This window comes from Scheffersomyces spartinae (genome assembly GCF_019049425.1).
Source record: "Scheffersomyces spartinae strain ARV_011 chromosome Unknown scaffold_15, whole genome shotgun sequence".
In the NCBI taxonomy this organism is placed as follows: domain Eukaryota; kingdom Fungi; phylum Ascomycota; class Pichiomycetes; order Serinales; family Debaryomycetaceae; genus Lizanozyma; species Lizanozyma spartinae.
The window spans coordinates 27,575-51,349 of NW_025065062.1; the positions used below are offsets into that span (position 1 = coordinate 27,575).

The window sequence follows — 23,775 nt, forward strand, 5'->3', positions numbered from 1 at the left end:
TATCGTGTTTCGGATTTAGTATACACGGAACAATGCGGCTGCCGGTGCAATGTCGTTACCAGCACGACAATGTCGTGAATATCATGGCCTGTAGTAATTGCCATTTTAGTTAGTTGCAGGATTACGTAAACGTATACTATAGATATATGTCGATCATGGGACAGCATACGCCCTGGATGGTTAGATCGTTGACGTTAAAAGAGCGTATAATCACATAGATATCTCTAGAAAATAGCGAGCTCTGGTAGGGTTGAAGGTATTACTATGTAGAACTCCACCCAAATGCTTGCCTCCATATCTGATTGGTTAGCACACGACAAATTAAGAAAAGGAGATACTGTAACCAACTGTCTACGCCATGTTGTCAGATATTGGTTGCACCACGACCTTCAAGTCCAGAACCTGCACCGTTAGGTTTATTATTCTAAGTCTTTACGATGTTTCTGATATTATAATATTATTAAATACTTTATTATATAAACCCATCATCCCTGGTTAAATTATGTATATGTACAAGTTGTTCGGTATCATTCATTCATCAGTGTTCAATGTCCGAAAGCTTCTGCAGCACGAGAAGAAACGTCTTTAAAGTTAATTCCGGGCTTCAAGTTGCGTAATTGAGGCACAGGATATTCATAAGTTTCATTACCTCCACGAGTCAGAACAACAATATCACGATAATGATCGGAATATCTGCTCCAAACTTTCAAAAACCGATTTATACTCTGTGCATCTTGGAAATAGTCCTTGTATCGATTAAGAATTTGCATGTACAATTGCTTGCGTTCAGCAGAATATTTTTCAGATAAAATAGTGGCATCTCGGATGGCTGCCCAGTCAGCAATAGGAATGTACTTGTAGCCATCAGTATCCAATTTCTGTAAGGATTGGTTCCATTTGTTAACAATCTCTTCAAGTCCATAGACATCAACAGAACCTACTTTTTTCAAGCAAATACGGTAGGATACAGGTGTACGGTCCACTTGATAATAATCATAGTTGGCAATTAATTGCTCCAACACTTCCTTATCGTTCCAGCTGTAGTTGGTGATAATGGTATTCAACAACACTTCATCTATAGGAGCATATTGGGCATAAATGGCCATAACTTCCTTCAACTTTTCAAACGCCTCTTGATTCAAGGTAGGATAAAGCTTAAAGAAAATACTGAAGATGGTGTTATTCAATTGGGCATAACTGGCATTAATCCGTTTGGCTTTGCCGTTTTTTTCATCTTCGGAATAGTTGGCAAGAGTGTTTTGATAAAAGTATAAAATGGAATCCACAGGTTCACCAGTCTCGTAACAGTTGTGTAACAACCCAACAATATGAGGTACTTTTAATCTCACATCATAAGGTAAATCACGATTAATAACCTTATCAAAGAAATGTTTGGCAATTCTAACATCTTTACACATACCAATAAAGCACAAATGTAAATCTCTGATGGCATCTAAGAATGGCCTTTTAACACGCTTGCTTTCTTCATAGACTTGCAACATTGATTCCAAATGATCTAAAGCAGTAGCATAATCTCCGGAAAGTATACAAATCTTCCCCACAGTGGCTCTCAAATCATAATGGATAGTTTTCGAATCTCTAGTGTTAACTTCATAGATTCTCAAAACGTCATCATAGGTAAACCTCTTAATCTCGTAAGCCATGTATAATACACTAGCAAGTACCTTATGATCCAAGTAAAGAGAACCAACTTCTGCATCATTGATACCATGTTCCCATAAGTTAACAGCTTCTTGATAGTATCTCAATTGTTGTAAAGTAAACATCATTCTGGTGAGGAAGGGAGCAGATAACAGTTGGTTGAATTCACCATTCATTATACGATGAGCTAAATCCAATGTACTTTGTTGTAAGGTTGATTCAATACCCAATTGTTCACCCTTTTCATCTGAATCTCTATTCTTGGAGTTACCCAATCTGGCCGAACGTTGTTGGAACATAGTGACGTTCAAAACACCACCAAGTTGGTTTAAATCATGAACAGTAATAACAGAAGTGACTTCCGGATCACTAATCAGACGGATGATCTTGGACCCAAGATCAACCAACGCTTTAGGGTTAGATCTGGAATCTCTCATACGTTCGAAGTCCGTGAACAAGTTACGGATATATGAACGTTTACGGAATGCCTCTTTCTTCAAAGCTTCCTCGACTTCAGTGGAAGCAGCATCTTGTGGTTGAGTGGAGGTGGCAATGAATGACTCTAAACGAGAAGTGCTTGGACTTAGAAAGGAGCCAGGTCCAGCAGCAGCAGGAGTGACTGAAGCAGCTGAACCGGACTGGCCCAAGGGGGTTGAAGCAGTAGTGGCATTGGTTCTAGTGAACTGGCTGTTAGCATTAGGAGGAATACTTGTGTTTATTGTGTTTGCATTGGCAATGTGGAGTCTGTTGTTGCTTCTAACCTTCAGGAATAACCCGGGTCTAAGCAGCTGGTTGGCTTGGACTAATCTGAACATGTTTGGGGACGGACACACACAAACAAGTATAACGTTGGGACTAAATAGGGATGATGCTCAAGGGCAAAATTGTAATTTGAAGATCAAGTGAATTTTTTCTTGAAAAAAGAAGTCTGTAAGAATTGATTTTCCTAATCAGGGAATTAGTGTCGAATATAGTAGGATTGAATTCCGAGGGTATAACAAAGTGGAGTATACCTATGGTGGATACTTAATTATATAGTTAACTATGCTTTCAGTTTATTATTATTTCAGCCTTATTTTAATGTATACATTTTTACATGAATCTGTACTTATATATATACTTATATTTATGTTAAAGTAAGCAGATGGCGTGCATTGTGCTCCAATTGTCTAGCTGCATGCCCGAAAGAAATGGAACGATGTCTCCTAAGAAAATAGTGGTGCTACAATTGCCACCTAATCTTGCATCGATTCTTCTCCCAACGGTTACACATAGATATATTATTCGTTTGGGTTCTACAATCTAGTCACTTGGAGTCATAACGTGAATCAGATGGGGTGTTATATACAGGTCTCCAAGATAAACTTAGTCACCTTCTATTAGAGAGTATGCGCTTAAAAGATTTGATGAAGTAAGAATACCAAACACACTTGTCCCAACATTGTTTATACGAGAGGGACGCGTGTGAAACGTGGATCAAGGGGTCGAGGGCGAGATAAGGAGGCTACACATATACTCAGCCTTATCGTATAGACAAAGTGGACGGAGGAGCGACCGCTAGTTGTGAAGTCCGGGAATGGAGATAAGGTGAGGGACTATTAGACTAAGCTAATTAATACGCTTTATAAGTTGTAGAACCAAGAGGAAGTATATGGATGTATACGAGTAGAAACATATAAACGAGCAGAGGCATATATAGGAGTCATAATGGGGATTAAGTATGGCACTTCACATCGTTATGTTAGTAGTAGCATACCACTACATACCACCATCATATTGTTAGCAGTGTCAACGGTTTGAGTCTCAGACCAAAGCAGTCACACTCTCAGTGTCTGGGACGGTGTGAACCGTCTACTTGTCTATACGTCTCCCTTGTACGACTGCACTCTTATCGTCTATCCCAATTGGGTGACGATGATCTGGATTGTAGTGTAGACACACGAATAATCTCAAACACAGGACGTGATGGTAACAGCAATGATAAGCAACTGAACCGTCATTCTTCTCGTCCAAGTCTCATTGGTTAAGCTTGATGACATCTAAACCAGGCATACCGTCATCGGAGACGACAGCATTACTCCAGCCACCACATCAACAGTATCAGACTAGTCGAAGGACAAAGGGGAGCAGCTCACTTCGGAACTGTACAGCCGCTTCAAGTAATACTACAGCGATCAGTGCCAATGGTGCTACAGTAGCTACTCATATCAAGAAGTCACTGTCATCCAAGAATGAAGGCAAACTCTCCACATTCGAAGGAGTGTTCCTTCCTACTTCCCTTAACGTTCTATCGATTTTGATGTTTCTTAGATTCGGGTTCATCTTGGGTCAAATGGGGATCATAGGCACGTTCTTTCTTCTAATACTATCCTACACCATTAACGTCTTGACCACGTTATCTGTCAGTGCCATCTCAACAAATGGTACCGTCAAGGGTGGTGGTGCGTACTATATGATCTCTAGATCCCTAGGACCGGAATTTGGCGGTGCTATTGGGATCATCTTCTTCATTGGTCAGATCCTTAACTCCTCGTTGAACGTCGTGGGTATAATAGAACCTATTTTAGTCAATTTCGGGGCTCCAGACGGTGACATGGCCCAATGGTTACCCGATACTTATGTGTGGCAGAACATTTATCTGACAGGTCTCCTTTTCCTTTGTACTTGTGTGGCCGTTGTGGGGTCAAGCTTAGTATCCAAAACAGCCTTCTGGTTGTTTGTCATGTTAACTATCAGTACTTTGTCTATACCTGTTTCTACCTTCTTCAAGACCCCAGGCTACTACTTATCTCCGCCCTACGATGGCATCTTCTACACGGGTTTGTCTTGGACAACGTTTCAAAACAACTTGTGGCCAAAGTTCACAAGCGGTGCTGCTGGCTCAGTACTTCCTCCAGGCGTAAAGGAAAGCTTCCGTGATTTGTTTGGTATCTTCTTCCCTGCAACGGCCGGGATTCTTGCTGGAGCTTCAATGTCTGGAGAATTGAAGACGCCCTCCAAATCTATTCCCAGAGGAACCATCCAAGGTCTTGTAGTCACATTTTGCTTGTACTCACTGGTAATTTTGCTGATGGGGTTCGCCATCCCTCGTCAAATGATGTATGTGGACATCAAGATCATTCAAACCGTCAATACGTCGGATATCATCATCATTCTAGGAGAGTTATCCACTTCTCTTTTCTCCGTTATCATGGGTATTGTGGGTGCAGCTTCAATGTTGAATGCAATCGCTGATGATAAGATCTTACCTGGTCTTGGCATCTTTACTACGATGCAGAAATCAAAGAAAGAGAAAGACAGGGCTGCAATTTTGGCCATTGTGGCTACTTGGTTCATTGCTCAAGTTTTTTTGTTTGCTAACATTAATGTCATTGCATCTTTCATTACCATGGCGTTTTTAATGACATTTATTGTTACCAATTTGGCGTGTCTTTTATTGAAGTTGGGGTCAGCTCCAAATTTCAGACCTTCATTCAAATATTTCGGGGCCAGAACAGCCTTTTTCGGGGTCTTGTTCTGTTTTGCAGCAATGTACATTGTTGATGGGTTATCAGCAACTGCAGTAATTTTGTTCTTGATGCTTCTTATCTTCATGATCCATTACATGACTCCACCTTCTAAATTTGGTGATATTTCCCAATTATTAATCTACCATCAGGTTAGAAAGTACTTGCTTCGATTGAAATTGAATCTAAGTGTCAAGTACTGGCGTCCTCAAATCTTATTACTATCTGATGATCCCAGAACATCGTGGAACTTGATTTGTTTCTGTAATCACCTAAAGAAAGGTGGGTTGTACATTTTGGGGCATGTGATTATCATGAATGACGTTGATGAACTGGAAGGAGGGTTCAATCCTCATTCATACAAAGAAGTAGAGAAACAAAGGAAAGCTTGGGTTAAAATCAGAGACTTATCTCAAATTAAAGCTTTTGTACAAATCTCAGTTGGGCCTTCATTGCCCTGGGGTGTAAGAAACGTTTATTTAGGTAGTGGTCTTGGTGGTATGCGTCCAAATATTACGGTAATTGGGTTTTATGATTTCGTTAAACATGGAGTGGACTTCTCCCTTTTATCCAGTGGGATCACGTCTTTACCTACAGACGAATGTCGCAAGGAAAAGAAAGTTAGTATCAGTCAATGGGTACAAATAGTTGAAGATCTTATTGTTATGCAAGCCACGGTGGCTGTTGCCAGTAACTTTTCACAGCTACAACTTCCAAACTCTAAAGTTACGTCTACTTCTTTATTTTCTACTCCAAATTATACCGACAAAAAGAAGAAGTATATTGATTTATATCCAATTCAAATGTCATCTATTGACAAGTTGGACAATGGAAAGTCTGTTTTATCTACTAATTTTGATACCTACACCTTGATTTTACAGTTGGGATATGTTCTTTCTTCAGTGAACGATTGGAAATACACCAACCACACTATTAGGGTAGTAGCCTTTGTGGAATTGAAGAGTGAGGTTGAAGAAGAACGTAAAAGAGTATGTGAATTGTTAGTAAACTTACGTATAGATGCCGAGGTTAAGGTTATATGCTTTGAAGATAACCAATTGAACACTTACAATTTCATTGTTAAAGGTTATGCTAAGAATAAAACCAATAAAGAGGTATATGGTGGTATTGATGAGGTTTTGAAGAATGAACAATGGTGGAAAAACCTTAAGGATGCCCGTGAAGCCTTAAGAGAAGTTGAAAAGCAAAGGTTCCGGAAGAAGGCCCAAAAAATAGATACTCAAGCTCGCATAACGTTTGCTCCGTTGAACTTACAATCTACATCACCAAATCCAACGGGGATGAGTTTCCAAGGTAAAAGAAGGTACACCATGTCGAATTTGCACGAACGTGGATTGTCTGTATCGATGAACATCAATGCCACGCCTGGTGGAGGAATGGATCCTTTCTTCCGAGATCCTTTTGAATCTGAAGACTCTAGCAGTGAAAGTGAAAGAGAAACGGAGACTGCTTCAGACAGTTCTGTCAGTAGTATTCTGCAATTCGAATCAAGGATGGTACCCCCTCGTATAGAAAGTGGTGCACAGACACAGACAACTGAATACCGAAACCAGTTGCGAAAGCCTAATACTCAAGTTGATAAGTTCATGAAGGTCAACACTAATAATATGAACGATGACGCTTTATCTACGAGGTCCAGCAGAAGTGCATTGTACTTGAAGCCTAACTTCCAGTCTGTAATGATTCCCCAGACACAGTTGAATGATGATGATGATGGCGGTGGTGACGATGCCGGAGATTATTATGGAAAGAGTCCGGAAGTTTCACAGAGAAGGAACATTGGCTTTGTTGATGATGTAGACGAGGAAGAGGAAGAGGAAGTAGTTGAAGTTGAAGGAGAAGAAGAAGATGATGATGACGTGGCTGAGGGATCTGAACCTAAAGGAGAGAAAGTAACAGATGTGAAGTCGTCTGGAATAATACCTAAATCTGGTTCTATCAGTCCTAAGAACCCCATTGGATCTCTTCAGCAACAAAGAGGACTTCCACTTAATGCCAAAGACCTTGAATACAGACTTAATTTGCATGCTACCAAGGGTTCTGGCCTTTCCGTCAAGAAACTGCAACAGAAGTTAGGAAGAAAAGGCGATCAAACACCTTCAATTATGATTGCAGATGATGAAACCATACGCCATTTACGTACACCTCAATTCTTAGCGACTGATAACGGAGAAGACGAAGATATCCCCGTTATCTCTGATGTACCATCTACTATTCATCGTGTTGGAAGCGTTCAATCGAATGCTACAGATGAAGTTTTCCGTAATAAGGGTGCTGGACAAGTGGAAGGGCAAGGCCCCATTACTCAGAAACAACTTCAGGAAGAGCTAACCAACTTGAGTTTTAACAGTATACCAGCAAAGGGACAACATTTGATATTGAATGAGCTTATGAAGATGAATTCTACAAAAGACTCAACAACCATTATATTTTCTACTTTACCAACACCTGAATTAGGAACACATTTAAATAATGACGACTCCTATGACTATGCCAATAACTTAGCTATATGGATGGATAATTTACCTCCTATGCTTTTGTTTAACTCGCAAACCGTGACAGTTACGACTGCGTTATAGGTGGAATTAAGGTGGAATTAAGGTGGACCTAAGGTCGAAGATGGGACTATGCATAAGAATCAAGACTACATGTCCTATGTAGTATCGTAATATATTCGTATAGTGCTTTATTTTTCATCACGCACTGCATATAGTCAGTACATTTATAGACATTAATCTCAAACTCATCTGACACTGAATGTCTCTTCCAACCCGACAGACAAAGCTTTAACAGCTCAAGAAGTAAGCGACATTGCCTTGGAGAGCGGAAATATGACTTCAAGTACTAACACCAATCCAGAAGAACCAATCAGCAGAGAGGAAAAGCTAAGACGGCGTCGAGAGCAGTTGTTAGCGTGGAAGAAGAAGAAAGAAGAAGAGACAAAGGAAGAAGTGTCAGACGATGACAAGCTAAGACGAAGACAAGAGCTGTTGGCCAAGTGGAAGGCAAAGAAGGAGCAGGCAAACAAGCTTCAAGAAGATGCAGAAAAGCAGCATGCAGACACAAATGGAGATGATGCAGAGAAGCTCAGGTTACGACAAGAACGACTTGCAGCATGGAAGAAGAAGAAGAAGGAGAGTGAGCCATCATCATTATCAATGAAGAAGGTCTTATCAGAGCCTGTGAAGCCTGTGAAGTCACTGAGATTTTTAAGCATTCGGAAGAACGTGACGGAAGCTACAAGCAGCGTGGGCAAGAATGTGACGAGTCATATCAAGAGAAACTTATTAGCAGATGGCGATGATGAAGGTGAAGATGTTGTAGTCAAGAAGCTCAAATTACCCGGAAGTTCTCGGAACAATAATATCAGCAGTATCAAATCTGATGATGTTGATGAGTTGGAGCTGTATTTGGCAATGTTAGCTAACACCGAGGGTAACGGTACTGTCCGGCATTCAGGAACGGCGTACCACGTCGAAGAAGAAGACGAAGAAACTGCAGCTGCAGGAGCATCTGATGACAATGAAGATGATGACGACGAAGCACAACAGAAGCTTCTTTTCCAAAGGTTGGAGAAACTCAATAAACAGAAGGAGTTGGCAGTAGTTGATTTCAACCAATCAAATCTCACACCGTTCCGGAAGAACTTCTATGTGGAGTCCGGAGAAGTTAGGGCCATGGCCGACGAACAGGTTGCCATGTTCCGTATGTTGGATGGAGTTAATGTCCGGGGTCTTGATGTTCCCAAGCCAATCAGCGAATGGAAACACTTGGGTTTGATGATGTCTGTCCAGGAAAACTTGGAGACTCGGTTCCCGAGACCGACTCCGATTCAGTGTCAAGCACTTCCGGTTATAGCGTCAGGACGTGATTTGATAGGTGTAGCAAAGACCGGTTCCGGGAAGACTCTTTCGTTTGTTTTACCCATTCTAAGGCACATACAAGACCAGCTATCTGGTCGTAGTGGCCATACTGGTGGTGGTCCAATTGGGTTGATAATGACTCCGACGAGAGAATTGGCGCTACAAATCCACAAGGAGCTCTTGGTATTTACAAAGCAGCTTGAAATCCTGGTAGTTTGCTGCTACGGAGGTTCTTCCATTGAGTCTCAGATTGCAGACTTGAAGCGAGGATGTGACATCATGGTGGGAACGCCGGGCCGTATTATCGACCTACTAGCGGCTAATAGCGGTCGAGTGACCAACTTGCATCTGGTGACATACGTTGTGTTAGATGAAGCAGACCGAATGTTTGATATGGGGTTTGAACCCCAAGTGGCTAAGATCTTTACGCAGGTACGACCTGACAGACAGTGTGTGTTATTTTCAGCCACGTTCCCTCGTAAAATGGAGGTGCTCGCGAAACGAATACTTTGTAAACCCGTGGAGATCATCGTTGGTGGAGTCAGTGTGGTGGCCCTGGACATCACTCAGAAAGTTGAACTTTTTGAAGAGAAGAACGAAGCGCAATTACAACAGCTTAAATTAAACAAATTGCTTAATATTTTGGACACCAATAAGGATACAAAAGTGTTGATCTTTGTGGAAACCCAGGCTGGCGTAGATGAGTTGCTTGTGCACTTGTTGAATCATTCCATCGCTTGTCTTGCTATCCATGGAGGTAAAGATCAAATAGACAGGAAGCACACTATTAAAGATTTTTCACTGTCTGATAGTGGCCTAGATATTTTGATTGCTACGTCTATAGCTGCTCGTGGCCTTGATGTTAAAGGTTTGAACCTTGTTGTTAACTACGATGCCCCAAACCATATGGAAGATTACGTTCATAGAGTTGGCAGAACTGGGAGAGCAGGCACTAAAGGTGTAGCCATTACATTTGTTAACGAGACGGAAGAGCGTGCAATTACGGACCTAGTGAAGGCAATGAGAATGAGTAAGGTGCCAGAATCGGAAATACCGTCCAAATTGATCGCTATAAGCAGTGAGTTTCTTAACAAAGTCAAAGCAGGGAAGGAGAAGTACAAGTTTGGGTTTGGAGGTAAAGGGCTTGAGAATTTGGAAGAACAACGACAAAATAATCGGGATCTTGAGCGTAAAGTGTTTGATGTTCCACGAGATGATGAGGATAAGAAATCATCATCGTCTTCATCATCACTACCCACTAAGACATCACTTGCAACTGAAAGCTTACTTCCAGATTTCCAAATCATTGAAGGACAAACACCAGAGACTTCCGGACCAGATAAATGCAAGTTTTATTCCCGAGTTGTTATCAATGATTTGCCTCAGAAGGCAAGATGGCTTGTGGTGAATAGAGATTCCATCTCCAAAATCATTGAATCTACTTCTACTTCAATTACGAATAAAGGTCAGTATTATCCTCCCAATGCAAAGGTTCCTGCTCCTACTACTCCTACGGGAAATTCCAAGCCAATTCCACCCAAGCTCTATTTGCTTGTTGAAGGCTTAACGGAAGCATCTGTTCGAGCTGCCAATAATCTTATTCGACAACGGATGATTGAAGGGCTTGAAGCAGCTGCTAAAGATGATCTTAAAGGTCCTGCCACCAAATATACAGTATAGATTCCGTGGGTTACAGTTAGGACTTCTTAGGTAAGCATGTATATACGTACTCCTAAGTTGAAAACATGTCGTAAACTGGTACCGCCGGTACCCCACAAAAAAGCCTCTACATGTGGTACTTCTGCCTCGGTTACGAAATGCGTACGGTAAACGCATATAAATGCAAGGGAAGAACCACTAAAAATACAGGATCCGTTAATTATGCCATTATCACATATACATAAACTCACATATATACATATACTTCTCAATAGAAATGGGTTTTGACGCCAGTACATACAAATACGAACACTATCTTGTGGAGAAGGTGGACGACACCATTGCACATGTTAAGTTCAATAATCCAAAGACATTAAATGCCTTTGCTGAATCAGACTGGCGTTCGTATCAAGAGATATTAAGAAGATTAGACGCTGAACCTGAGATGAAGGTTATTATCATTTCATCAGCCGTGCCCAAATCATTTTCATCGGGGTTAAACTTGAAGGAAGCCATGAAACTTGCCTCTGATGATAACACCAGTACATACGAGGCAAAATACGAGTATTTGCTTCAACATATACGAGATTTCCAAGATGCTATTGGTACACCATCTAGAATCAATACACCTACCATTGCGGTATTGAATGGTATTAATTACGGGTTGGCTTTAGATATATCTTCTGCTTGTACTATTAGACTTGCCTCTGCAGATGCCAAGTTCTCCATTAGAGAAATTGTCATTGGTCTCCCAGCAGACATTGGAACCTTACAGCGGATGCCTCGACTCGTCAACAACATTTCACTCTTGAATCAGTACGCTTTAACTGGTGAAGTCTTCTCCCCGGAGGATGCTTTGAAGTTGGGCTACGTATCAAAAGTGTTCCCCACCCACAAGGAAGGGCTTGAATACGCTTTGGACTTGGCCGACACCATTGGTGGATACCAGCAATGGGCAGTCAAGGGTACAAAGAAGAGTATTCAAGACATCATGTTGGGTGGAACGGCTGAACAGGGGTACAAGTGGATTCAAGACTATAACGCTAAGAACTTGGGTGCAAAGTTCTTTGAAGCCATGGGAAATGTCAAGTTATAATTAGAATGTATAGGCTTAATGAACTAGAGTAGTTATGCAGATTTAGTAGGTGCAAGTTAGCTCCTCTTTGTGTAGCATCCACAAGGTGTTACCCGCACTGGAACTTTTTTTTTTGTCTGTAATTTTTCAATGTCTGATTGCAACCTTAGAGCCAAAGTGTGTTTATGTGTGTGTGTATCTGCAGTTAATATGAGGAGTGTATTGAGACGGGGAAATGTTATAGTGCGTGGGGCAGCCACTTCGGCGATCCCTGCTACCACAGGGATTTACGAATTTAGAGAGGTTCATAGTGAAGTGAAAGGTTCAACAGTATCGAAGCTTAGAACTAGAAATTTCCCTTCCCAACAATTTGACGGGTCCCTTTCAAGTTCGCATTTGGCATCTGCAGTGTCTGCAGAAGGTCGTATAGTACGAGATCAAGTCAAACTGCAGATTTACGAGTGCTTACAGAATAATCAATACGAGGTGGTGATCCGATTACTTAAAGCTCTCACTGATACAAAGACGCAAGAAGAACTGGGGAGATGGAATGACGTATTAACCAAAGAAGAACTCTCCTTCTTCCTTGGAAAATTAGTTACGTATCAGAAACAGTTGGTGGTTAGAGCCACTTCCAGCAAAGCCGTTTCATTGGACCAAATTGAACCATTTCAAAACGCCAATATCACCAAAAATAATATACGAACAATCTACAATAACCTCTTATACGGGAGCCGTGATCAGACATTTATGTACGACAGAAGTACGAGAAATGACTTGACGGTATCTCCAGACTGGACCGGGTATGAATTGATGGTTCATGACTATGAGAACTTGATTGAATTGGAAATCACCAATATGAAGTTTGATTTGGCGTCTAAATGGTTCCAAAGATTTGACCAACAATTTGGTGAAACCAGCATAGATCACATGACCCACAGGTTATGGGTTCTCAAGCTTGAAACTTACTGTGGGGGGTACCCATCGTCGTGGGAGATCTCAGACAAGGTTAATGAGTTGACCACATTGAACCACCAGCCCAAGCAGTCTTTTCTCAAGCTGAGCAAGAACTTCTTGGTGGTGTTCAATGAGTTCTTGCAACTGCAAAAGGTCAGAGGAGGCACTGCATTAGGCAAGTCATTGGGTAGTGAGTTTGTCAAAGCCTTGATCTACTCTGCCGGCTATTCTCGGAACACAGAGTACTTAACCAAGATGATCCACTTGATCTACGGCATTGACGCCAAGGGAGAATTGGTTATGACCAAATCAGAAGACCTCGTGCAACCAACTCAACAAGTGTTGGAGGCTATTTTTGTTGCGTATGCTTATAATAACGAGATCTTCAGCGGGTTGAAGTACATCAATGCCTTCCAACAGCTGTACAACATCGACTTATCTTCCAGACATGCAAGATCGTTATGGGGCAAGTTGTTCCGATGGAGCGAGAACATGACACGATACGACGAATCCAAAACGCTAATCATGTTCATGAAGATTGAAAATACGAACTCAGACAAAAGTGTCACCATTCCTGTGGTGTCTTCATTGGAAGAAGCACAAAGTAATATAAACTTCGATTACGAGGGTTATGTGGAGTACGTGGAGTCTGTTCGTACCAAAAGACTCAATACCATGAATGCTCTTTGGAGCTTGTACAAAGCAAATAACAGTTTCTACTCCAATTCAGCATATTATTCCTATTACAAGATTTTGTCTGAATCATTGAAACATGATTTGAAAACTTCTCTTGCAGCAGAAGCTGTCAATCCCGAAGTCGAACAACCTGTCTATAAGTTTCTTACAGAACTTGATCAAGTTTATCATACTATTAACTCCCCCGAGTCATACAATTTTGGCCCGGTTTCATTGGGCCAATATCACGATTCTGTAAGACACATTTACGAATCTGCAGTCAAAGATTTGATCTCATATAAACTGGAACTCGCCCACATGGGCCAAGTGGAACCTCTCATACAGGAATGGAGTATTGATCTGCAAATGAAAGAGTCTTTACTTCTATGGTACGCTCAAGTCAAACCTATCTACATGGCTGAACTTGAAGACAAGAGAGAAAAGAAAATGGTACTGCTTAGAGCAGATGAAAATGATGATTCTTTCCTTGGTCTTATGTAGTTTTTGCATATCTTATTTATTATAAACAATGCTTGGAAATAACATCGTATTTATATATTACTTAAAACTTTTGTATATATGCATATACATACGTGCATACGTACGTAGGTAAGTTCTTCCATACATATGTTTTACAAGGTCGTGTGTATCCCAAATCATAACTGACAACGAAGTGGAAAAAAATGCTCGAAAACTAAGGACGAGTTTATCAGTCGTTGTTCTTTAGCTTATCAATAATCAACAAATATACGAAAGAAAAATGGCTGCTGAAGGGTTGGAAAAGTTGACTGAAGTCCCTGCTGAATTCTTCAAGGATGGTTCTGCTTTCATTAGAAAGTGTACCAAGCCTGATAAGAAGGGTATGTTTGTTTTTCCTCTGGTTTGAACCATGTTTTGTTATAACGAACAAAGTACTAACTTTAATTTGAATAGAATACTTTAAGATCGTCAGAGCCGTGGGTATTGGTTTCCTTATGATGGGTGTTGTTGGATACATTGTTAAGTTGATCCACATCCCAATTAGATACTTGATTGTTTAAGTTTCTGTTTAAGTTAACCACAGAATAATGATATTCAATGGCTGAGCCATGGATAATTAATCGGTGCAATAAAACGGTGGCAATGGCCAGGGTACCTCATTGTAAAACTAGAGCTTTACGGGCTAATAAACCCTTTAGTCACAATTTAGCACATCAACTTAATATACGTTTTAGTTTGGTCTTTGTATGACACGTAATGGTAGTGCTGGCTTCAAAAGTGGTATTGATATTAATGGTCGTTTAGTATTATTCCATCTGTAGCACTATATCACTGGTATTCTGCCTTCAGAAGTGCCTTAAGTATATCCAACACTACCAGCATGATCAGTGTTATCCGTAGTACTATAAAAATCACGTGATCGATAGTCGCGTACGCCCCATATACCCGCGCTACCGTGAATCATCGCGATGGGCAAGTTTTCACAATCGTATTCACTACCTTAAGATGCTATAACCTAACGCATTGGTACTCCTACTATAGCTAAGCATGTCGGTAGAAATGTCATCGAAGATGAACGGGTTCGTGAAGAATCTTGCATCGAACCATAAGCACACTCGAGAGAAAGCGTTTGATCTTCTCAAGCAATTTATCCGGTCAAAGTCAAATAAAATGAAGAAACTTGAAATGATGAAGTTATGGAAAGGTCTTTATTTGGCAATGTGGTTCTGTGACAGACCAGCACCTCAAGAACGGTTGGCAGAACAATTAGGAGAGTTATTCAGTGGGTTTATCAGTGAAAAGCAATTTGGTGACTTTTTAGCAGCTTTCTGGTCCATTATGATTAGAGAATGGCCAGAAATAGACCAATGGAGAGTAGACAAGTTCTTATTGTTAATGAGACGTGTACTCAGACATTCGTTGATATTCCTCAAGAAACATCAATATAAGGAGCTGTTAGTAACAGATTACTTGAAAGTAATGGAGGAATTTCCTTTATGTGGAGATAAATCTGTACCATATGCTTTACCTTACCATTTGTGTGATATATACGTTGATGAGTTGGAGACCGTTATGTTTGGAGACTTGAATTCTGATCTGGAACAAGACGAAGAAAATAACAAAGAAGTGCTTGAAAAGAAACTTGAAATTGCCTCCGTTACCCCCATAATAAACTTGATTGGTCCTTTTGCTGCCTTAAATAAAAATGCATCTTTGAAAACTTTGCGGGAGAAGTGCAAGGACGATGTTTTAGATGACAAAAGATTGGTTGAATGGGGTGTAGTGGAATCTAAAGGTAAATCGGCCTCCAGTGATGAAAACAGAGATGAGCAGGACGATGAAGATGATGAAGAAGAAGAATGGACTGGATTTTAAGTGTAGCATTAGCATTATCATAATAGAAATAATATCATTATTATTAAATCATTATTGTATTATTGTGTATAACCATCACCAGAATGTAGTAGTCGCGTTGAGTTGGGCGAAATTTTAGTACAACAAAAGAACGGCACAACGTATGTGGACTGACCACTAAAGAGATGGCTGATAAGGATGGCGGAAAGGAAAAGAATCCGCATATTCCCAAGTATATAGTTTCAAAGCCTTGGTATCGAGATGACCAAAAGCATAAAAATAGTGATAATGATGACGACGGTGACTATCTAGCCCATCAAAGACGAGAAGATGGAGTAATTGAAGATCACAGTTTACCCACGGCGGGGAAGGGTATACAAGATACATTTGTGGAGGGTACAAATGTTCGTGAGCCCGGAATCACATCCGAATCTTTAACATATGATACCAAAAGAGATCGATGGTATGGATACGATAACGAAGAATGGATCAACATGGTGAAGAAATGGGATACCTTAAAGAATGGGAATAAAAGCAACAAAACACAATCAGATGTTGATGGCGATGAGGACGACACTGATTACGAATTGGAATTGATTGAATTAGGGTTACAACCCAAAGACATTAAGTCTAATGTCAAGGAAGATCCTCTGGAGAAAATATTGCGAGACCGTGAAGATATCTCATCGTATATCTTAAACATCACCGCAAAGGAAAAGCTTGAATATGATCCCAAATCCAGATTAACCAAGGACTTAACCAAAGGGTTCCTTAATGATAGTAACCAATTTGTTAAGAAATTAAGTGGAGAATCGGTGAAATTGCAAGACTTGCAACGATTCGCTTGGGAGAAGGACTCGCAAGACAGGAAGACCAAAGAAGCCAATATATCTGAGAGTCAGATTGTAGATGAAGAACGTAAACGGAAGTTAATGGAAACAGATCTCAATTTGAATCTAGAATCAAATCCGACTTTAATGGAACTCAAATTAAAACAACAGGAATACTCAATAAAACAAAGAGATTATCAAAAAAGACAGAAACTAAAAGATAAATATGGACCAACAAAGGATCACTAATTATCTTTTCAATTACGTTTTGGTAACACCCATGGTTGCCAATTGTAAATTCTAACTTCTTGATCACCGACATCGTCAATGAGTTCTAAGAACTCTGAGCATTGATCCCGGATTATGCTAATGAGTAGTCGCTTATCATTCCCAATAATGCATTTGATCTTGTTGAAATTCAAAAGAGTATCGATCTTGATCCCCCCAGTCTTGTGGTTGAACTGTTGCCTTAAGTAGATGTCCTTGCATAAATTCTCTATGGAGAAATAATATTTCAATTGCTTCTTGATAGTCTCACGTCGAGTAGGAGCAGCGGTGTTATGTTGCTTCATACCAGCTTCAAAGTATGGTTGTAACGGAACATGATGATGAAGAGGAGACATGGGAAGATATTGGTAGGAGGAAATCATGTTCATGTCATGGGTGGGCTGAGGATAGATTTGGAAGACTAAAGTTGGATAATATGGATCATGGAATGGTGAAGACATTGATGAAAGAGTGTCGTCTAAAGTCATTTCATTTACCTCTTCCATGCCACGAGTAGACCTCGCTCTGGGGTTATGCTTTATTTCCGTTATTGAGCTTGAAATCATCACTATGGAACTGAGATCTGAATCGTAGCCTGAATCATAAAGTACAGCGGAATAGTCACTTGATATGTCTAACTGGGTGGGAGTCAAAGCGTCAACTGGTAGGTCTGATTGGGGGAGCTGCCTTAAATCATCTGATACGTCTAATAGAGCGACTGGCTTTAAACTATCAACTGATACGTCTAATTGAGTGAGTGACTCTAAATCATGTGATACGTCCAATTGAATGGATGTCATTGATTTATCATCTGATACGTCTAATTGGACAACTGGCTTCAAATTATCAGGTCTTTTCTTCTTTAAATAAGGCTTCTTCCTTTTACCAATAGGCCCTCTTCTGGGTGATGTATTTTTGGCTCGTCTATTCGGACTGGTCGTATTTTTTTTTGCAGCCGCTTCAACAAGTAAGGCGTTTGAAGTCCAAGTATTCACCTTGGGGATTGGTGCAGGCGAGAACCCACTTCTGACTCTAGACATTATATACGAGGTGTTTAGGGATTACTATGATAGTGATGATGATTACAGGTAAGGAGAAGGTGTATCGGAGAATGTTCAGAGTATCAGTGAGATAAAATACTTGTACGCACCATAGATAAATTTATAGGGGAAGATTTAACAACGGACGTATGTATCTATGTATGTATTTGTGCATCAAAGTATCTATGTATATATGACTATGACGTTTGTACCAGGTACATGTATATGTACGACGTAAATTGATACTAACTTGTAAAGCTGGTTGTCTGACAAGTATGTATCTTTCGTTGTGGATACGGTCTGGTATGTAGTTAGCACGGTAACAGTATACTTGATACATTGTTAGAGCTAAGAAAGTGTCGTAATCGACGTTCATTCTTGGACTGATAGCATCTGAGATTGATCAAATCAAAGATCGCTCGTAACTTCTAAAGTACACGATGTATTATTGATCTACTGTACATAGCATGGCATCATATGCAAAATAATGAATGATTCACAAGATACTTCTGGACCACATGCACGTGACGATTTTCACGTGCATATTTTTTATTTGGGAACCATGTTCGTATCATGACTTATATAACGGATGGCTGCAACTATTTGATTAGTGTGTATACTGTTAATTGTTTTGCCCACGTGGAGAACAAAATGGAGTAGCCGTAGATTGTTGTACCATAATCACTGTCTAATATTTGTAGTGAGGAATGCCTATACTAAGCGACACGATCCGTAATATCATACACTAGCACTAATATCATACTCTAATACCGTATTCTATGCCACACCCTAATATCGTATACCGACCCCATACTTGGACTTAAATGCAGCTATTACTGTGGTAATTATAGTATAATTATCTCACCTCATCCCATACATGTATCTTCCCATGTGTTACACAACATTGATTATATGTAGATTTGGACACTATCGCGTGGCTAATTTCCAACGGGTTCCCTGCACTGCCTTAATTGTCACAAGACTACAATTAGACCCACGTTTAACGGAAATTGCCCAAAGAGTATATGCTGCGAAAATATATACCCTTCCCAAGCGAAAAAATATATATACCACCCTATTGCTTCTATTGATCGATTGTCATCTTTGATCGGTTGCTGAAGGTGTGAGCAATCAAAATGGCTTATAACTTACCTCCTCCTCCGTTGTTAAAGACAACTATAATTCAATTGAATAAGGAATTGGACAATGAAAGTTCAAACTATGAGATCTTAACGTCCTACGACAACTACAACAATAATAATGGCAATAGCAATAGCAGTAGTGGCGATCAGGCAGGGTCTACGCCTTCCACACCACCAGTGGTAGAACAACAGAAACGTAAGAGAAGAAGATCCACTGCCAACATAGATGAAGAAGAGTTGGCTAAAAGAAAGTCTGAAACAAAGCAGTTACATTCAATCATTGAGAAGCGAAGACGTATTAAGATCAATAGAGAGTTTGAAGCCTTGAAGTATTTGATTCCTGCTTGCCGGTCAACGGGATCCTCTAATTCTAACAACGCCACTACCCCTGGAGGGAAACAACAGCCGACTAAACTGGCATCAAACAACTCTAACAATAATAAGATCGATGGGATGTACAAACTTACCATATTGAAGTCATCAGTGGAATACATACTTTATCTTCATCATATTCTTCAACAGCAAAATGCCATAATAAGTCAGTTGGATCCAAATCACAACTTTGATGTTCTGTGGGCTCAGATCCCCTTAGATGTTAATCAATATCGTAACATTGATAAGGAATTCAACTTTAATGAATTGGCTGAAAATTTTGAACAACAATTGCTACAAACAAATCATGCCGCCCTTCTGCTGCTGCAAATGCAAATGCAAATGCAAGCACATGCACCACAACCCCTTGGTCAATCTTCGATGCCTCAATTTAACCCCCAACAACCCAAATATAGACCACTACCTTTAAATCAAATCCAAGAGGAAGACGTCATTGAAGAACAAGAAGAACAAGTCCTGGACTCTACAGGTAATCCAAATGCGAGCATTCGCAATTCCCATTCAGTTTCCATCTCCATTGAATTGGAGCATAAGTCCAGTGATTCAAGCGAATCCACTGCTGTTCCCAGCCACTCAAGAATGCCAGATGTTACCCCAACCAATACAGCCGCCTCCTCCTCCGCATCAACTGCAGGTGCAGGCACAATTGCAACTGCAACTGCAACTGCAACTGCAACCTCAGAATCTTCAGATCAACAATTACCAAGCCCCCAAATCACCCCAGACATGGGACCAGTATTCACCCTATTGAGTAACTTTGAGCACTCCAAAGTCTCTGCTTACGACTCTTCTGTTTCCCCTGTGTTCCAGTTCTCACCCAAATGTCAGCTATTAAAGTCAAATCTGGCATCCAAGTTTCTGTTACCTGATCCTGCCTTAACTTCATATCCAACCAATAACCATAATAATAATAACTCTCTTGTGAGATCAACATCATCCTCGTCTATGTCTTCTGCGACACCGATTACCCAATCTGGATCGTTCAGTTTACCATCATCAACATCCTCTACACCATATCTTTTCCCCAAACGCAAGTACTTCAAGTCTAAGAATCCCAATGGGGAAACGCTGAACTTTATACTCAAGAATTCATTCAGCATTGTTGACGATGAAGGTGAATGCTTGCCTGATATGGGAACTGATTCAAAGGAGCATGATGCTTCGCAGACGTTGCTTACATTACGTAAATCGTCTATAGACAACTTATTAAACTAAGTGATATACTAATAATATAATTATAACCATTATACCATTATACCATTAACTTGTTTTCTCGTAGATACTGAATGTATTCATCTATCACACTGGGCCATGCTGCCATGTCGTCATATTCCTTCATTTCTTCAGGATCAGGGAGTATTATTTCTCTAATAAATAAAATGAACATATCCCACGTATCTCTACTAATTCCTCTTTGTTGTTCAGTTTCTATGAAGACACACCATTGGTCCAATCTCTTTACTAATGAGGCATTGCCCTTGTACTTGCCCTCTATCAATAAGAGACGCCAATAATCAATACAGAGATCATATGGTAACAACTTCTGACCGTCTTGTTCCAATAAGAATCCATAGGTGAATTTGTATAATAAATCAAATTCCGGATCACGTGACAAGAGCCCGGAAGTCATCAGCCGTATATATGGAGCCATTGACTCTATAGATGAAATTGAAGCCTTTCTCCAAGCACTTACAAACTCTTGTCGCAGGAATATGCCCATACTTTTGCTTTTAAGAAAGTACAGAAGGGTCAAACTGTCCAATTCATCCGGTGCAATCTTCATGTCTTCCAAGTACTTAATAGTCCCATCTATATCGGTGATGGTGTTGTCTGTAGGATCCATATATTTGTTGAAGAGACTATTCAAAGTCCGGGACGTCTCATCATTAATATTGATGCTGTTGTTTTCCTCTTGTTGGTTACTATTCTCCATGTAATATTGGTTAATTGCCCGTTGTAGGTTGTTACCTGAATCTCGTAAATATCTTTCAGCTGTTGATTTACGAGCCCCTGTTACACTAACAAAACTCAGCACACTGGTCTTCTAAACACAAGTGTTAGTATACAGTTTAGTTGATCGTATTGTTTAGTCAATCTCCAAAACGTACCTTCATTGTAGTTATCTCAAGTTATATCAACCAGGCTAGGCTATATTTTAAATTGATTCTATACTTGAAGTAGATCATAATGCAATTGTTGTTCTGTACACGACCTATGCAGTTGTAATGAACACGACTAAATCTTATGGTATAAACATTAGCGCAACAGCACTTTGTAAGCAAATACCTCCACCATAAATCCATTATACGGCATGATACGGCGTTTAGGGAAACTGGAGAGCGTTCCCGTAAATACGAGGGAAGCCATTGACGCGGTTTTCGGGTGCATTAGCGAAAGTTTTCTGCCGACGTCAGACAATCAACACGAGACAGAATACGTGATCCATTGGCTTGAACCGGGTTACCCCCGAAATAAGCTGCAACTGCAACTGCAACTGCTGCTGCTGCAACAGCAAGATGCAAGTGAACTTGTTGCTCAAGCGCAGGCGCATGTGAAGCAATTGGAAGGTCCTTCTAGCCGTACCAAAGTAGCCATACGACAAAGTCTTAAGGAAGATGATGAACACACTCAAAGAGCCTTTGTCGCTGCTTATAATTGTAAAATGATGGTTGAATTCGGTCGATGGTTTCCAGAAACATTCTCAACGTTGGAACAAGTGTTGGCGCTAGTTGAAGCCATCCATGAGTACTATCAATCAAGATTAGGGTATTTGAACTTGACGTTGGGTGCAAAACAGATGTTTAATGCAAACTTAACTGCCCTTTTAGAACTTCATTTGATAAGGAAAAGCAATTTTCTCACGCTTACCAGGCTGAAATTATCAGCGGAGGGTAATATAAGTGGCAAAGATGAGACCATAGTCGTATCTATAGGCTTACTTCTTCAGAAGTACCAATTGGCAACCGATCTCTACGAAGTGATTCTTGATCTTCAAATTGGAAGAATCCGACATTTGGTGCAAAGTACTTCTCATGATTGGGATAAGTCATGTCTCAAAAGAATCCATGCATCTATCAGGTCTGAGATCCTTCAATCCAATTGGAATAAGTTGAACGCCCAATTGGTCGATTTGGATATGCTTTTGAAGTTCACCAATACCGAGGTTATTACCTTGAAGATTGCCAATTGCTTTCAAATCATTGGTCGGTATCCTCAATCTCGGGAATCGCTTGAAGAACTATACAATTGTTTGGCAGTACTGGAAAATCACTACTATCAAAGAGATAAATTGGTGCATACGTTTATTGATTCTTGCCAGAACAACTTACTTCATTCAGGTGTGAACACGGTGGATATTATTAAGTTCTATACCAAAACTATATGGCTGTTCTTGATCATTGATCCAAGAGGAGTGTTACTAGATCGAGTGGTCCGTCCAATTCGTCGATATTTAAAGAGTAGAGACGATACCATATACATATTGGTTAAAGGGATACTTGATACATCCCCCCAGAATAAACTTGTTGAACTTGCAGAAGACTTAAGACTAACCCCTACTAATAAAGGTTCCCATAAGTCATCACGTCTTTATTATGACGATGCAAATGATCTTACTTTGAAATGGGTTCCTGATCCCCTCGATGCCTTGCCCGACTTCAAGAGAGATAGAATCACCGATATCATAGAGTCTTTGATTTCGATATTCGATTCTAAAGATTTGTTCATTGCTCAAATCACAAAGTACTTTGTCGAGCCGTTGATCGGGAAGGAAAGATGGAACGTTGATGAAATCGCCAAAGATGTAAAGTTCTTGAAACTTAAATTTGGTGATGATAAGTTCACTAATCTTGACATTATGATTGATGATATTAAACAAAGCTTAACCACAGGAAAGAGTCAAGCGGATCAAGCGAATCCGTTCATTGATTCAGTGGTATTATCTCATTTGTATTGGCCCAATTTAGATGAAACAAGTCCATGGAAGCTCCCATATACTTTACAACGTTCTTATGATGAATATTCTTCCTTGTACAAGGCAGAAAAGCCTGGAAGGTATCTTCGTCTCATACCAACCTTGGGTAGTGTCACCATTGAGTTAACAGAATTCAGAACCAAGGCTCCAAAAAATTACACTGTGTCTCCTCTCCAAGCTATGGTCATCTACCAATTCAATGATGTTGATGGGGAGCTTTCAGTGAGTCTGCTTGTGGAGAGTTTAGGAGCTACAGAGTTCGAAATAAGACACGCATTGGAGTATTGGTGTAAGGAAGGTATTCTAGAGGGAATCACCAGTCAATTATATATGGTTGCTGAAGAAGATGATGATATATTTAGATGAAACACAAAAGGG

The 23,775-nt window shown here is 40.2% G+C and overlaps 10 protein-coding genes across 10 annotated transcripts; 7 read left to right on the forward strand and 3 right to left on the reverse strand.

The window, feature by feature from the left end:
* Nucleotides 1–545: 545 nt before the first annotated feature.
* RMD9 (uncharacterized protein) lies at nucleotides 546–2,477 on the reverse strand (the record flags this gene model as incomplete). Its single annotated transcript, XM_043192058.1, has 1 exon — nucleotides 546–2,477. The coding sequence occupies one exon, from the start codon at nucleotides 2,475–2,477 to the stop codon at nucleotides 546–548; it is 1,932 nt and encodes a 643-aa protein (XP_043048353.1).
* An 892-nt stretch (nucleotides 2,478–3,369) lies between these two features.
* Nucleotides 3,370–7,768, forward strand: KQ657_001259 (uncharacterized protein; the record flags this gene model as incomplete). Its single annotated transcript, XM_043192059.1, has 3 exons — nucleotides 3,370–3,380; nucleotides 3,446–3,456; nucleotides 3,735–7,768. 3 exons carry the CDS (start codon nucleotides 3,370–3,372, stop codon nucleotides 7,766–7,768), a joined length of 4,056 nt encoding a protein of 1,351 aa, XP_043048354.1.
* A 252-nt stretch (nucleotides 7,769–8,020) lies between these two features.
* PRP5 (DEAD-box RNA helicase) lies at nucleotides 8,021–11,807 on the forward strand (the record flags this gene model as incomplete). The annotated part of the gene is made up of 2 exons (XM_043192060.1): nucleotides 8,021–10,706; nucleotides 10,987–11,807. 2 exons carry the CDS (start codon nucleotides 8,021–8,023, stop codon nucleotides 11,805–11,807), a joined length of 3,507 nt encoding a protein of 1,168 aa, XP_043048355.1.
* A 189-nt stretch (nucleotides 11,808–11,996) lies between these two features.
* On the forward strand, nucleotides 11,997–13,919 carry KQ657_001261 (uncharacterized protein; the record flags this gene model as incomplete). The annotated part of the gene is made up of 1 exon (XM_043192061.1): nucleotides 11,997–13,919. One exon carries the CDS (start codon nucleotides 11,997–11,999, stop codon nucleotides 13,917–13,919), a length of 1,923 nt encoding a protein of 640 aa, XP_043048356.1.
* A 259-nt stretch (nucleotides 13,920–14,178) lies between these two features.
* Nucleotides 14,179–15,773, forward strand: KQ657_001262 (uncharacterized protein; the record flags this gene model as incomplete). Its single annotated transcript, XM_043192062.1, has 5 exons — nucleotides 14,179–14,278; nucleotides 14,352–14,421; nucleotides 14,662–14,715; nucleotides 14,778–14,797; nucleotides 14,956–15,773. The coding sequence occupies 5 exons, from the start codon at nucleotides 14,179–14,181 to the stop codon at nucleotides 15,771–15,773; spliced, it is 1,062 nt and encodes a 353-aa protein (XP_043048357.1).
* A 164-nt stretch (nucleotides 15,774–15,937) lies between these two features.
* Nucleotides 15,938–16,831, forward strand: SLU7 (mRNA splicing protein; the record flags this gene model as incomplete). Its single annotated transcript, XM_043192063.1, has 1 exon — nucleotides 15,938–16,831. One exon carries the CDS (start codon nucleotides 15,938–15,940, stop codon nucleotides 16,829–16,831), a length of 894 nt encoding a protein of 297 aa, XP_043048358.1.
* An 8-nt stretch (nucleotides 16,832–16,839) lies between these two features.
* SLF1 (Slf1p) lies at nucleotides 16,840–17,889 on the reverse strand (the record flags this gene model as incomplete). The annotated part of the gene is made up of 2 exons (XM_043192064.1): nucleotides 16,840–17,706; nucleotides 17,881–17,889. 2 exons carry the CDS (start codon nucleotides 17,887–17,889, stop codon nucleotides 16,840–16,842), a joined length of 876 nt encoding a protein of 291 aa, XP_043048359.1.
* Nucleotides 17,890–19,025: 1,136 nt separating this feature from the next.
* TRY6 (Try6p) lies at nucleotides 19,026–20,639 on the forward strand (the record flags this gene model as incomplete). Its single annotated transcript, XM_043192065.1, has 1 exon — nucleotides 19,026–20,639. One exon carries the CDS (start codon nucleotides 19,026–19,028, stop codon nucleotides 20,637–20,639), a length of 1,614 nt encoding a protein of 537 aa, XP_043048360.1.
* A 37-nt stretch (nucleotides 20,640–20,676) lies between these two features.
* On the reverse strand, nucleotides 20,677–21,538 carry DCN1 (NEDD8 ligase; the record flags this gene model as incomplete). Its single annotated transcript, XM_043192066.1, has 2 exons — nucleotides 20,677–21,468; nucleotides 21,533–21,538. 2 exons carry the CDS (start codon nucleotides 21,536–21,538, stop codon nucleotides 20,677–20,679), a joined length of 798 nt encoding a protein of 265 aa, XP_043048361.1.
* Nucleotides 21,539–21,735: 197 nt separating this feature from the next.
* Nucleotides 21,736–23,763, forward strand: KQ657_001267 (anaphase promoting complex subunit 2; the record flags this gene model as incomplete). The annotated part of the gene is made up of 1 exon (XM_043192067.1): nucleotides 21,736–23,763. The coding sequence occupies one exon, from the start codon at nucleotides 21,736–21,738 to the stop codon at nucleotides 23,761–23,763; it is 2,028 nt and encodes a 675-aa protein (XP_043048362.1).
* Between the last annotated feature and the right edge of the window lie 12 nt (nucleotides 23,764–23,775).